Source organism: Eurosta solidaginis, chromosome 1 (assembly GCF_040869045.1).
Source record: "Eurosta solidaginis isolate ZX-2024a chromosome 1, ASM4086904v1, whole genome shotgun sequence".
In the NCBI taxonomy this organism is placed as follows: Eukaryota; Metazoa; Arthropoda; class Insecta; order Diptera; family Tephritidae; genus Eurosta; species Eurosta solidaginis.
In genome coordinates this window covers 349,117,398-349,132,508 of record NC_090319.1, presented here as the reverse complement: position 1 = coordinate 349,132,508, position 15,111 = coordinate 349,117,398, and the positions used below count along the sequence as shown (strand labels likewise).

Sequence of the window (15,111 nt, the reverse complement as noted above, 5' to 3'; positions counted from 1 at the left end):
ATCACGTAAGTAAGTTAAATCTATCCCATACCCAAATCTGTCGTTTATGTGAGCTGGAGGATGAAACGCCGGTTCACATTCTCTGCGAATGCGTTGCTCTGGCTAGGCAGAGACTCGCCTATCTAGGTGGTGTGACTCTTAATCCCTATGTGATATGGCCGCTGTTATTGTATACAATGTAACCCTAATTTCCGTAAAATATTATGTTTATATCTAAGAGACGTGGATTTTTCCAAAGCAAAAGATTTCCCTAATACTTGTAATTGGAAATTTATATTTTTATCAGTGTTTTGTAAAAATATTCAGAGGAAAGGAGTTTTAGAACGTATGTGCCTCAGCAGGGACACACTTCATCCATCATACAGTTAATATTTTCTTTTTGTATTGGTGTAAGCGACCAAAATTTCGAATTAAATTGTGAAGATATAATTGCATTACTTAAAGAAGAAGAAAATGAGGACAGTGAATCGGGAACTCGTTTCAGTGGTGAAAATCCTTATTTTTATAGTCGTCCGTCAGATAAAACAATTTGCAATAACAATTTCCCAATGATGTAGATGATAGTCAGTTGATTGACGATAAGTCTGACTCGAATGATGACATAGACCATCAACCTGCATACGAACGAGATGTGCCTTTAGCTAAGTTTTTATGGAGCACAACGGATGAGTCCTATATTTCTAGGAAACGACATGTGAAAAATCAGAGAAAATAATTCGCCATACTCAACACCATAAGAATTATGTCCCAAATTGTTTTCAAAAAGCATGTCTTTGCACATCTCTCAATGCACCTTTGAGAGGCTCAGGAAATAGTGTTGGGACGCCAAGGAGGTAATGCTGCTCGGTGGCTGCCACATATCTGAAATTATCACTGTGTTAGGATATATGTTATAAAGATCTGGGGAAAAGTTTTCATGCGCTGAAATCGTAAAAAGTACCGCAAAATAATGAGTGGTGTTAAATTGGTAGTTCAAATGACGGAGTAGCATGATATTATTAGAACATCGTGACATGGTGGCAGCTTCTGATAACACTTGGGTTAATTATTCTGATCTTCACAGGAACAAATGTCCCTCCCTGGCATCCCTTGTAGAAATCGCTTATTCAACATTTGAAAATGGAAACCTTATATAAAGAATCATGTCGGTCTTGAATATCGTCCAATAGGTAAAGCAGGTAAAAAGTCAATGAAATATTCAGGCGAACATACAGCATTAAAAAAGAAGTTGATGCACTCCATGCCCCAATCGAAAAGCCGAGCTTGTCAGTTTTAATTCTATATAAGCAAACAAGTTTTTATTCTTCCTGCGTGTAGTTTGTACCCTGTTGGGACAAATATGTCCCATTCTAAGATATTGCTTTGACACATATATATCCCACGTCATAATAGCCCAATCTGCATAAATCGCAAGTTTCATCAAATTTTTACGAATATAAAGCATTAATCCCCCATTATAGCATGCACCTTCTCATTAGTGTGAAGGCTTAACCGAACTCCATAGCGCCCAACTATCAGGCTGAGCACTTTGTTTATGGTTCGTTAATAAACCGTTTGCTTCATTAGCTTTAAGACCAATGCTTTAAAGGCTCTTGCTGTGCGTAATGACCGCAAAGACAAAAGTCTGTAGGCTAAGTAGCAGCAAAGGCAATGAATACACCATGCAGGGAAATCAATAGAACTAGAGCTGCTCTTTTAACTGGTACCAAGTTCGAAAATAACAAAATCTTCTTCAACTCAAAAGCCAACATTTGATTTATCTTTAGGCAATGGAAAATACATAGCACTTTACCCAATTATTGATGTTACTCACTTTGAAGACACACAAATTTCCTAGTCCCAAAGTAAAGACTTTTCTTACAGGGTGTGTACGTGTTTACATATAAATGCATAAAAGACTTCTAGTTTTGAAATTTTATAGGTATATGTGTGTATTACAAATGTTGGAAAATGGATAAATTTGGCTAAACTTTAACGGGAAAAGAAATTTACGAAATTAAATACCCAAAGCTCAAGGTTTTAAAAGGATAAAAATTATTAATATATCCGCTTACTTTGTGTTTCTCATATGTAGGGTGTCCAACAGCCACAAACGTTCGTAGCATAAAATTGGTTGTTTTGCAATCTCACAACAAATTGTACGTATATTATTATTTTTAATTTTCCTTTATATTAGGTCGGTTGAATATTTGTCCACATTTTCAATGCAAATCTTGAAACCGAGTTTTAAGTAACTTCTCGATGAGCTAGAGACTGAATTCAGAGGCCGACGGCAGTAAAAAATGGATTACAAAAAGGGGTGCATGCATTACGTAGGATTTTTCTAAATATTTCACAATTTAGAAAAATCTTACGTAATGAATCTTGCGTTCGACTTTTAAGTAATTTCTCATTGAGCTACCAACGTGAAACTTCACAGATAAATTAAGATACTTTGGCAAAGGAACAAAAGGAATAAAAAGTGGTCCCAATGGGATAGGGGCTTAGAATATACCCGCGGTAGGTATGCCTGTCATAAGAGGCGACTAAAATAACAGATTCCAGCGGGCTTGTGTAGCGCAGCCCTTTTAGGTTTCCATCACAATACATAGCTTCTTCAAATCCAATTGTCAACCTCACCTCTCCGCGGCGAATCCTATTCCATTAACAACCGAGGCTCTGGCAACCCCGAACTCATCATGGATCTAGGGGGTGGGAGGGCAGGATGACGTAGAATGTCGCATGTGATCATAACAAATCCTTCCCGAGATGGTCGGGCTTGGTACCGCTACGTACGGGATCTGCATCCGGCAAAGACCATGAACTCGACAACACTCCCTAAGGCCTTCGGGAGTCTCCTTATCGCTACAACAACAACAACAACAAGAAAAAGACTCGTTGGGTAGCGCATGGATCGAAATAATTAGAGTAAGCAAGCCACGTACTCCCTTGTAGCAATGCAAACTTGGCATATGTTCAAGTAGCTTAGAAATTAATGCAGCTTGACTTATTTCTGTGATATGCACCATATTGTATACATTCTAACTTAATAAAAATAAGTTTTTAACCTTGTAATAAATAAGGCACTACTCTCTTCCACCTAGAACTAAAAAGTATAAAAATAAGAAAATACAAAAATTTTAAGCACTTCCTTTATTAATGGACAAAAATCAGCAAAAAATGGGTCCTTATACAAACATATATTCTTGCTAAACTTTGATGTTTAAATTTGACATAGAAATTATAAAAATATTTATGAGAATTAAAAATTAAAAGTTGGTGTTTGGAAATCTGAAAGGAAAAAATATTTTAATCAAAAGATTTTTTATTTTTTATTTTTTTTCAGATATAATGTAATAGCTTTACATAAATGTATTGTAACGAATTTTAGTGGTATTCTTCTTATTTGCAACTTTCTACGAACGTTCGTATCGCTAAACTGTTGAATAAATAACTCCAATATTCAATAATGCAAAATGGCCTTTATTAAAGTACTTCACAATAACACTGATACTTCACAACTAATAGCTTGCTTAAATCAAATTGATTGTCCATGCCTCAGCTGGCGCTGCTTTTATACTCTTCGGTTTCCTCGTTTGCATATTTCTAGGCGTTTCTATAATGTACTACTTATTTACCAGCTATAAACTCACCAGCTATATACTACAGACGCACGTTTACAGCTTCTCATATGCGCGTGTGTTTGTGAGTGATGCTTGCACAAATGATTGCCTACTTTTGTGAGCATCTCCCCGCTGCTGGCATGTACATATGTGTAGCTACATACAAGTCACTGCTTAGTATCGGCTTAGAGATGCTTAGTATCCCTTATAAATGTAAGGCGCGATAACCTCCGAAGAGATCTAAGGCCGAGCTTCTCTTCCAATTTGCGTCGTGCTCCTATTTTGTTTTTCCTACAAATTGGCGGAATGGGACCTACTTGTTTTTTGCTGACTCCGAACAGCATCTGCAAGGCAGATTCGTTTTCACTGGGAGCTTTTCATGGCAGAAATACACTCGGAGTGCTTGCCAAATACTGCCGAGGAGCAACTCCGCATAGAAAAACTTTCTTCTAATTGAAAAAACTTGTTTATAAAGTTTTAGATGTTGCTTTTTCCGGGACGTGAACCCAGGATCTTCGGTGTGGTAGGAGGAGCACGCTACCATCACACCACGGCGGCCGCTTAGTATTCCTTAGTGTTGCTAATATTCGTCGCAATATGTTTAGAAATTTTTTTAAAATAAATTTGTATAACCATTTTGTTAGAAAGGTTTTGATTTAATACCAATAGCCATACTTCTGCAAAGTTGCAAAATGATATGAACGTCTTTTAGTTCACAGATTTCAAAGCTTTTGAAATTTCTTCTACATAATTAGGGTGGTGACTAGCTAATTTTCGCACAACTTACTATAAATCTATTATTCTTCATAAAAATAACTCAATCGCAAAGTTTTTGCAATTTATAGATTTTTGTACATGCATTGTCCATTTCTCAAAATTTTCGATATCAAAAGGGTGGGCGTTATAATCTCAATTCGATCTCAATTCGACTACTAACAATACAAACGCATATTTATTTTACGTCAGCTTGTGTACTTAATTTAGTGAAATTTTTTTTGCTGAAGTTATAATGAAGACAGACGCTAGGCTGAGCGAAAAAAGAGGGTGTGGTTCCCAACCTGCGAAGTTGTAAGAAACAGTTCTCGTAATAAGAAAAGCTCTCTTACCGAATTTCGTTAGAATAGCTTAATTTTTGAGAGATATAGAGCTTTAGTATTATACATTAACTTATAAAGAGATGGCGCTACGCTCAGTTTTGAAATGTTTATTCTCATACTTAGCTCCATCAAATGACCTAGATGAAATGTTTGTTTAGTGATTTAGTGATATACCGTAAGGATATTGAATTTTTTGTTAATTTTTATTTAAGTGGGGATAAATTTTTAAATTTCGACTTAGAGTATATATACGGTAATCATAAAATCCTCAACGAATTTAAGTTAATTTCCTGCAAAACTTTTCATGTTTCTTCTCTTAGATCAAAGCACAGCCAAGCCTATTTTCCAAAATTTTGCCAAATTTCAATTAAATTTTGCGTCATAAATGCACAATGCACTCATCAAGTTTTTTTGATTTGCCGGTATTTGTTAATATGCTATCACATTTTTTCATTTTCGATATCGAAACAGTGGGCGTGGATTTCATTAAATATCGTCATTTTCAATACCGGTATTTTCTGAATCCAGATAGGCCCCATTATTATTTAAATATTTTTCATTATCGAATAGCGGGTTCTGAGCAAAATTTAGCTGTACGTCGAAGGCGGCATATAATAAGTATGTACATACACAGTTCCACTTAAAAAGTAGCACACCTAAAATAGAAGCTCAACCATCTATATATATAAAATTCAAATTATGTATATATGTATGTATGTAGTAGAGGTTTACGCCGATCACTTTATCGGCGGCGGCGGCGGCGTAGGCGGCGCGCCGGCGTACGCCGGTGTTCTTACTTTAAAAGCTTGATTTTTCTATTTAAAAAAATAATATTTAGGACAGGTTTTGTTTATATGTATTTAAGGAAATCAACGTGTTGGCCATTTCGGAAAGATCCGGGGTTTTTGCATCAAAATCTCGCAGACCGTTCAGAAATTTTCAGGAGTAGCTCCTTGCGAAGGGATTGTCCCTCGTTCGCATGCTCGAGAGAGGCTTCGAACCTAACCCTGGTCTTTGGAATTGGTACTGCTGCGTCTGCTGAAAAGAAATAGAGATACATAAAATAGTCAAACTTTTGCCTGTATATCTCGTGCAAAGCGTGGTTTCACCTAGGGTTAACTCCTAATAATCGTCGCGAACACAATTTCTTTAAATCATGTGTCGCTCCTTGGCGGTCACGCATAAAGGCGACTTAGGGTTGCTATGAAGGGTCTATTAATACTCACGACTATCGTGGCACAGGGCGCCTTCAGTTTTTTCGGCTGTTTTTAAGAGCTAAAATTTCCGATGTGCGAACAGTAGGAATCCCTACAACCAGTCGCTACCACGCCTCCTGAGCCTCACACCATATCCCAGTACAGAAGATATAGGACTGCGACTTCGAACTCATACCTTCGCCGCCTTCACTTTCCTAGAAGCTCTAGGTGTAGCCCCGAAGACTTTCCAACGGATGCTTTTGTCGTGCTATGCTGCCGAACTACACCAGAGAAACGCCATGAAACGTTAGGGAGTGACAATTCCGCCAAGGATGCCGCCTTCGAAATCATAAGCAATCTAAGTGGAAGTCATTGCGTAATGGGTGAAAATCCGTATAATCCTCGGGGCATCTACATAATTAAAATTTTACAAGGACCCTGGATAAAATTTTTAAAATGTAGACCAAAGATTGCAGACGTTTGTGTTCATAACATTGATTTCAATTGTCTCCGTTAAATCAAATTTAGAATGAAAGTCGACGGATTTTAAGTTGAAAGTTGTTAACTATTGTTTTCCGGCCTTACGATATATGAGCTCATTATGGATGACCGCGTAGCTTCAGCTTTCAGACAAGTTCGACTGTCCACTACGTTAGGGTAGTATCACACACGGTCATTAGTTCCACTGTCTTGGGAAAGCTTTTGCTTCACCACTTTGAGTGTTCTTGCGAAGGACAAAACCTCACCCGGTAGATATATGTGCCTACGTATTCACAATTGTAAAAGGAGCCGTAACGTGTAGGTGATATTTAAACTTGGTTGATAGGCTATAATGAATGTGATTCACTCCAAGGGACCAGTTTTGGGTAGGGCCGCCAATTTTAGGAAATGTCAAACCGGGAGACTTGGGTATTGAAGGATGAAGTGTGAAAATCAAAATTAACATTTCAGACGCTATTTTATAGTTTCGCAAATAAACAACAGATTTTTGAATGCAAGACTTAGTGATTTTTCACACCCTTCTCGTAAGTACATATATCCTCACCTTAAGTATGAGGAAAGAATAATTTCAAAGGGGTGTTTATGCCCCTAGAACCTACTAAAGGATTTTGCATCACTCATTTCGCTTATTCTTGATGACAATTTAAAAACATGTTCGCCATGGGTCATTTTATTTGAATTAATTGTTCATTATTAATTTTTTCAAAAATGCAAAGTGAGCATATAAATTTATTATATAACTTTTCTTTTAGTATTTTGTTTCAATAACTTGCCGAATTGGGTGATGGAAAGTCCGTGTTAAGCTGACATCGAAAGCGCCTGTTATTTTAAATAACTTTTGAATAGTTATAAAGAGTTAAATTTCGCAATTAGTTTCTTATAACTGGCAGTGATGCGGATCCGTTGATACCACTTTCGACCATATCCGACAAATTTTCGACATGAACAATAAATGGCCTAAACAGTCTTAAACGAGTAGAAAATATAGTAACGCGCCGGACGCAGCGCCGCCACGCTGATATTTTTGACACTCGGCGGCGGCGTGCGAAAAACGACCAAAATCGGCGACGGCGGCGGCGTTTATCGGCGGCGTATATCTCTAGTATGTAGTTATATATCGAGTTGCGTCCTAAACGGATCGACCGATCACAACCAAATTTGCACAACCCACTACGAACCTTCCAAGGATGGTCATAGGCTAAAAATAATGTCGATATATAAAAGGGGAGTGGCACCTCCCATACAAAATGAATATTTGGTACTACATAACTCTGAAGGTATTCATGCTAGAATATTGAAATTCAGTACGGACTTATATGAGATCAATCCCTAACACCCCCAAGAAAATGTGGGGTTGGGGAAAATGGGGCGTGGCACCTACCCTACAAATGGGATTTTTGAGAACTATGGCTGCCGTACAAACTTAGATTATTATAACAGCTAAAGTTTGACTACAGAGTTGTTTGGCTGTTATTCCTTTTGGTTGTTTAATAATCTTCTGCCGTTAAAATTGTTTGTCAACTTCAGTCTATCTACATCTTCTATATCTATATAAAATTCAAAATTTCGAAAACATCAAAGTTTTCATACCAAGGATTTCATTAATATCGACAGATATACCTTTCAATTTTAGTCGCCTCCAATTTCCTATTAGGTTGGCTTTCGCAATGTCTATCAATATATCTCAAGGCAGTCATTAGCTGTAGTAGGAGTCAATCTTACCAACTCATATTTCTCCCATGGCCAATTATACGTAGCCTGCGCCAGAATTGGCTCATCAAATAATCTTTTTATTTATACTTCAAATAATATTCCAAAAAATATTTTATATCCTATGGTTTTCAGCAATATCTAAATTGGCAAATACACAACCCTAAAATAAGTTTAAAATTTTTGTTACTTATTTTGCATATTTTTATAGAAATGTGTGGTGAAGCCCACGGGCATAAGCTAGTAAATTATAAAATAAGAATTTTTTTAAGACGTCAAACTAATTTTCTCCGTTCAATTAGTACGGACAATGAATAACGCAAAGCAGCGTCTTTAAATATTAATATTAAAAACTTTGCTTTTTAGAGTAATATCTTTTTAGTTAACATTGCCAATTGCTGCTAAACATTAAATAAATAATATTTAAAGCCTAAATCCAAAAAAAAAAAATTTCACAACAATTTTAAGCACATAAGCAACGTTGTAATTGTCCATAAGCTTTGACACACAACACCGGCCACGTGGCTCATAGCGGCTTACACCACCAATTTTTGGTGTTCATTAACGAAGCAGCAGAGACCGCAGAATTTTCATTTGTGGCATCTTCCTCTTTACTGGCTTAGTCATCTGCATTGTGTTTTGTATTTGTTACTTTTTTGTTTATTAGAAAAATAAAATAAAACTCGCGCCATTATAAGTCCTTTGAATGCTTATCACAAACAGGCAAATGTCATTCATTATCTCACTTTGCTTTTATATCGCGCTAAATATACCCACTATACCTAGAAAATTCAGTACATTGCCAAGAAAATATTTATTTGTGTTTATCAAATAACTCAACGGAGGCATTAGCACAGAAGCTGGTTTGCTCATTAATTCACTAAAGGATTTGCCTAAAGCCGCCAGCAATCATTTACTTACGAAATTTAAACAATGTGGCAAATCATAAGCAGGAAAGTTCTTCCGCAACTGTTCGTTTTAATGCAGTAAAGACATTTGCTCCTTCTGCTTACATCGGCGGATGTTGTTTGGAATAACTTCTACAGTGTAATTTTATTCAATATGACAAGCTAGCGAGACATTAAAGTCTAAGATTTATAACAAAAATCTTCTTCTCAAAAGGTCATTTGATATTAAATGCATATACATATATGTAACCCGGTCTATGAAAAGGTGGCTTATAACTCAAAAAAAAAATTGCGAGAAAGAGCTGTTAACAGTTGTTCTTTTTTTTTGCGAAAAACAGCTGTTAACAGCTGTTTTTTTTTTAGTCATAAGCCACCTTTTCATAGACCGGGTCACGTATATTAAAATGAACCGTTAAAAGAGGAGATTTGCAGAAATATTCATCATTTTTTCTTTTAAAGCCTTCTGTTATTTAAGTTGTTTGTATTGCCTAAATTACTTGATTAGGCCAGCCTTTTCAACTGAGAGTTGTCACACCGCCTGAATTTAACGCGCCTATAACCGGTAAAGACCACCAACAAAGGACCAAAATCTTCGCGGAGTGCCTTTGCCTTATAAGAGGAAGAATAAGAACTGCAAAAACTGAACATAGAGGACTCTGTTGTTTGCCTGCAATACACTGCTGCCCCACAAGTAACCAATTTTTAAGACAGTATTCAAAACTTTTTTAATCTGTAACTGTTTTGCTAGTTTTCAATTGAAAAATTATCCATTTTCCTTAATCATAGTGTCTGCTTTAAGCTATGCTAGGCGTAAGTTTTTTAGGCATTTCTGGTGTTGCAGCTGCCGGTGCTAGCGGCTACGACCCTGACGCTGAGGAAACCTGCCAAATACCTAGGAGTAATTTTAGATAGGAAACTATCCTGGAGGGAAAACGCTCAGGAGCGTATGAGGAAGGCAAGATGGGGACTATCGCCGGATATTACCCTGTGGCTCTACACTGCTGTGGTTAGACCAATCCTTCTATACGGGGCATTAGTCTGGTAGACGAGGTTGGGTACTAAATCGAACCTAAGAGTATTGCAGAAGGTACAAAAAGTGCTCTAGCCTACGTGGTGGGTGCTCTGCGCACCACCCCTGCGGAGGCGCTGAATAATATTTTTAATGTACTGCTAACAGATTTAATTACCAATGTGCGGCCTTTTCTGCTCTACGGCTGCGAGAGTTACCCAGCTGGAGAGACAATGTGGTTGGCCATGCAGCGCTCAGTAAGAATCTTGATTCACCTATATCGGACTATTGCGCTCCAAAGGACCCCCGGACCTGAGCGATAGGCTGCAGATATACATATACTGACGGCTCCAAACTGGACAAAAAGGTGGGCAGCGGGGTCTTTGCACCTCAACTAGGGTGGAATATATCCTTTACCCTATCCGATCATTGCAGCGTCTTTCAAGCGGATGTTGCTGCTATATACGATGCCGTTGATCACCTGAGAAATACTGTTTACGGCTATAATAAAATTTGTATTTACTCTGACAGCCAGGCTGCACTAAATGCGCTTGGATCGGTCACATGTAAGTCCAGGACATTACAGAAGTGTCGCAATTCTCTTAACGAGATCGCTGTGCAACTTTCCTCAGACTGGTATGGGTGCTGGACACTCGGATATATCGGGCAATGAGATGGCTGACGAACTTGCAAGAGGGGGGCACGTCCGTACCGCTTTCGTCGTCCTGGAAGGAATTGAGCATGCCGCTCGCTACCTGTAAGATCACTTTGAAAGGGATTTTCCTTAGGGAAGCGGGTGTGATATGGAGCAATATCAAATCCTGCTACCACACTAAGATCGTGTGGCCTGAATGGGACGCGAGACGTACAAGAAGGCTCCTTCTTCTTGGAAGGGAGACATATCTCTGATGGTCGGACTTATAACTAGCAACATAGCAATCGGAAAGCATTCACAGCTGCTGGGTGCTCCTTATAATGATTACTGCAAGCGCTGCAAAGATGAAGAAGAGGAACATGGCGGGCATCGAATGAGGTAATTGATGGGCTGCATAATTTTTAGACAGATATGACGAAAATTCAGCAACTAAAACCCCAAAGACTTCGCTGGCTAGATGATTATATGCACGTAAGTGTTCCGCCCAAGAAAGTATTTCAGTCGAAACGGCACTTTGCAAGCAGAAGCAATGGGGACTTCCAATGAGTTTTTAGAGGCAGGTGGAGGAAGACTTGATCTCCCTTGGTGCTCCCAACCAATATTGCTTTATTAAAAACACGTACACCAACATCAGATGAATTCCTGAAGGTTCTTACGAAACCGAATTTAGAACTGTATAACACACACTTTCCTCGTTATAAAAAAGCTTAAATTATCTCAGCATATGGGCGCCATTTAAATTGTCTGACAACAAGGCCCGAAGATTAATTTTGCTTAAAAATATATTTGAAAAAATGCTTTTATTAAATGACGAAAGCAAGTTTCTTTGTTTTTATATTTGCTAAAAAGCTTCATCTTTGCCAAGGTCAAACCCCACATACCTCAAAATATGAAACTTTAATCGGCCGCCGTGGTGTGGTGGCAGCGTGCTCCGCCTACCACAACGAAGATTGTGGGTTCAACTCCCGTTCGGCTGGACCCAACAATTTTTCCGCGGTTATCGCCCTTAGCATTTATTTTATTCGTTGAATTTTTCCTTTGACACATAAAATTTATTATTTTCAACTATTTTAAGAAATGTAGTACAGCCGCCGAAAAATATAGCTAAATAATATCCAATTTTATAGGTGCGGTCTCAGTAAAATTTTATAGGTGGGGTTCTTTTTCATACATTCCATAAAATGATGAGTAGTTGAGCTGTTCCGATACATTTTTTTTTTGCATATAAATGCTGGCTTAAATTATTACTTACAGCTCCAGACATTCTTTCTTTTTCTTTAATATATATGTACTTTTCAGAAAGTCACTAACGACCTTTATTTAATTTTTTTTTTTTTGTATTTTTCTTTACAATTTCAGGATAATAACGAACTATTTTGTAGTTTCCTTAGCGCTGGCTGACATTATGGTGGCAATGATGGCCATGACGTTTAACTTTAGTGTACAAGTCACAGGACGGTGAGTAAAGAAAAAGGAATACAAATATAAATTTTTTAACACGTTTATATCAGCTTCACATGTATGTATGTATGTATGCATATAACTCTCCTTCTATGCACCAAATGAGAAAAAAATGTTACGTATACGCACCGGCATCCGCCTTTTCAATTGATAGGGATATGTTCGCGTATATATGGTTGGTTTTGTTCATTTATATACAATGGCCCGTAATCATAGTCGCTGACTAAAATACTTTTTAGTTAAACTCTTGCCTAAATTAAAAATGGGATTTAAAATTTTGTGTGTCGTAGACATATTAAACACAGTTTTCAGCTAAAATAAGCATGGACAGGGTATCCGCATGAAAAAAAGATATTGATTGGCGCTATGAACAAATTTTTTAGAAATTTTAAAAGTTCACCCTGTACCTTACAACAGTGGTTACTGAACTCCACGTATGAAAAATGGTAATTTTTTTATTGACAAAAAACATTGTGAATTTATACAAGTGAAAACTCTTTCTATTCCTCCATTACCATACCTACCTGTCAAATAATAACTGACAGGGCGAACGGCTGTCGCGAATGGCCAGAGAATGGAAGAAAGATTTGTTTTTTGCTCACTATTATTAACTTGAAGTGCCATGAATTTCCCATTTGTGTTTCAAATCAGCTTTTCTTTTAAATGTCTATACAGAAAATCAGACTACATATTAATATTAATTTCTAAAATCTAGTTAATAGATTAAATGTGAGCAGCCAGTTAAGCAAGCATTTTAAAATATGAAAATATTGCAATATACCAGTCGTTTGAAGAAAATTTACTTAATTTCATTCTTAACAAGTAAGGAAGGTTAAATTCGGGTGTAACCGAACATTACATACTCAGTTGAAAGCTATGGTGACAACATAAGGGAAAATAACCATGTAGGAAAATGAACCGAGGGAAACCCTGGAATGTGTTTGTATGACATGTGTATCAAATGAAAGGCATTAAAGAGTATTTTATGAGGAAGTGGGCCATAGTTCTATAGGTGGACGCCATTTAGGGATATAGCCATAAAGGTGGATCAGGGTTGACTCTAGAATGCGTTTGTACGATATGGGTATCAAATGAAAGGTGTTAATGAGCATTTTAAAAGGGAGTAATCCTTAGTTCCATAGGTGGACGCCGTTTCGAGATATCGCCATAAAGGTGGACCAGGGTCTACCAAGATTCGTCGCTTTATCGGTCTTTTGTAATGAATTATCGCACTTTTTCGGTTTTTGAAATTTTCGATATCGAAAAAGTGGGCGTGGTTATAGTCCGATATCGTTCATTTTAAATAGCGATCTGAGATGAGTGCTCAGGAACCTACATACCAAATTTCATCAAGATACCTCAAAATTTACTCAAGTTATCGTGTTAACGGACGGACGGACGGACGGATATAGCTCAATCAAATTTTTTTTCGATCCTGATTATTTTGATATATGGAAGTCTATATCTATCTCGATTCCTTTATATATGTACAACCAACCGTTATCCAATCAAACTTAATATACTCTGTGAGCTCTGCTCAACTGAGTATAAAAAATTATCTAAATCTCGCAACATAAACGAATAGGTAGTTAAAGCGGATTTGGGCTCCTTAAACCAAAGGAAGCAACAAGGCTATCCACTCATGCACTCGTACTCATATTGAGTAGTTTATATAGTTTGTAAAAATGTTATAAAAAAAAGTCGTTTGCAATAAGACAGATGTGACGGCCAAAATGTTGCAAACCTTAAATGTTAGGTGACCCTAACCGTTAAAGCCGTTTAATTTAATATACCCGAAACCGAATAGGTATATCTCTAACCTCAATACTGATAAGTATGCAGGACATTCAATGATAATCAGGTTAAATCAAATTTAAGTTTGTCTTCGCAAGGTCAGATTAAATAAAGGGAGTTTAGTATAGTTTTCCATAGGAAATAAGTGACCTAGAATGTTGAGCCATTGTACATGGACCTGAAAGTGTAAGTCCCTTTTACGTTAGAAAATCATTGAACTCAAATAGATCATGACATAGACGAAAAAGGTGATAAATGGGGGAAGTAGTTCAGCAGCACCCGTAGCAAGTATTTCTTAAAATTTTTGTTGCTAATTTTTGTTGTATTCCGTGTTTTATTTCACGCACTCTTTTAAGAGGAATTGGCAAATGTAAAGGGGAATAGAAGACATAAAAGGAAATGTTAGCAGAATCGAATTCTAGAATTCTGTAATGTAATTCAATAATTAGATGTCGGAAATAAGAAATTGTTCATTTATTACTAGATATTCAAAAAATCCGAATAATTGCCCCCAAACGGCTGCGAAATTGGTGAAAATTGTATCAACGCAAAACGCCTTTTTAGTTAATTCTTTTATGTGTACAACAATATCACCAAATTTACATCAACCACATGAAAGTCCTAAACTTTTTTTTTTGCAAAAATATCTTGACGGAGTACAAGTATTACTTTGCCGCCTTCGGATTATTGCTTCCGAAATTAAAACGCGTCATTTGACACCTCTCCCGAAATTTTTTGACATGTATTAAAAATAGACGCTTGTGGTAAATAATTCCTTCTATTGAACATTTATTTCTAAATTTAATGCCAAAATCAGTATAGGATGCTACTTTTTTCTCAAAAGATACTAAAATATCAAAACTCACAAATATCTTTGAATGCGGAGTAGTCTTTATTAAAGATTTCCCATATGTGGAGCCAAGTAACGATCGAACATTTTAAGATTGTGTAATTTTCGTCACAAATATATTAATACGCATTCTAGGTATAATAAATTAGTTCCTGACGTATATTTGCTTGTCGGGGAAGCCTTTTTTCACTTCCATTTAAGTTCATTGCGTTTAAATAGCAAATTGTTTAATTTCTCGCAACTTTTGACAGCAGACCACCAACTTAAAATCTATTTTAAACAAGTAAGGAAGGCTAAGTTCGGGTGTAACCGAACATTACATACTCAG

General features: G+C 36.9%; 1 protein-coding gene across 9 annotated transcripts in view; it reads left to right on the top strand.

Annotated features, from left to right (window-relative positions):
• Octbeta2R (Octopamine beta2 receptor) overlaps positions 1 to 15,111 on the top strand; it is a 733,310-nt gene that overhangs the window by 657,191 nt on the left and 61,008 nt on the right. For all 9 annotated transcript variants that reach the window (XM_067762597.1, XM_067762595.1, XM_067762596.1 and 6 more), the window contains one exon: positions 12,038 to 12,136. In XM_067762597.1, the coding sequence (XP_067618698.1) occupies positions 12,038 to 12,136 (99 nt within the window). The remainder of the gene's footprint in view (positions 1 to 12,037; positions 12,137 to 15,111) is intronic.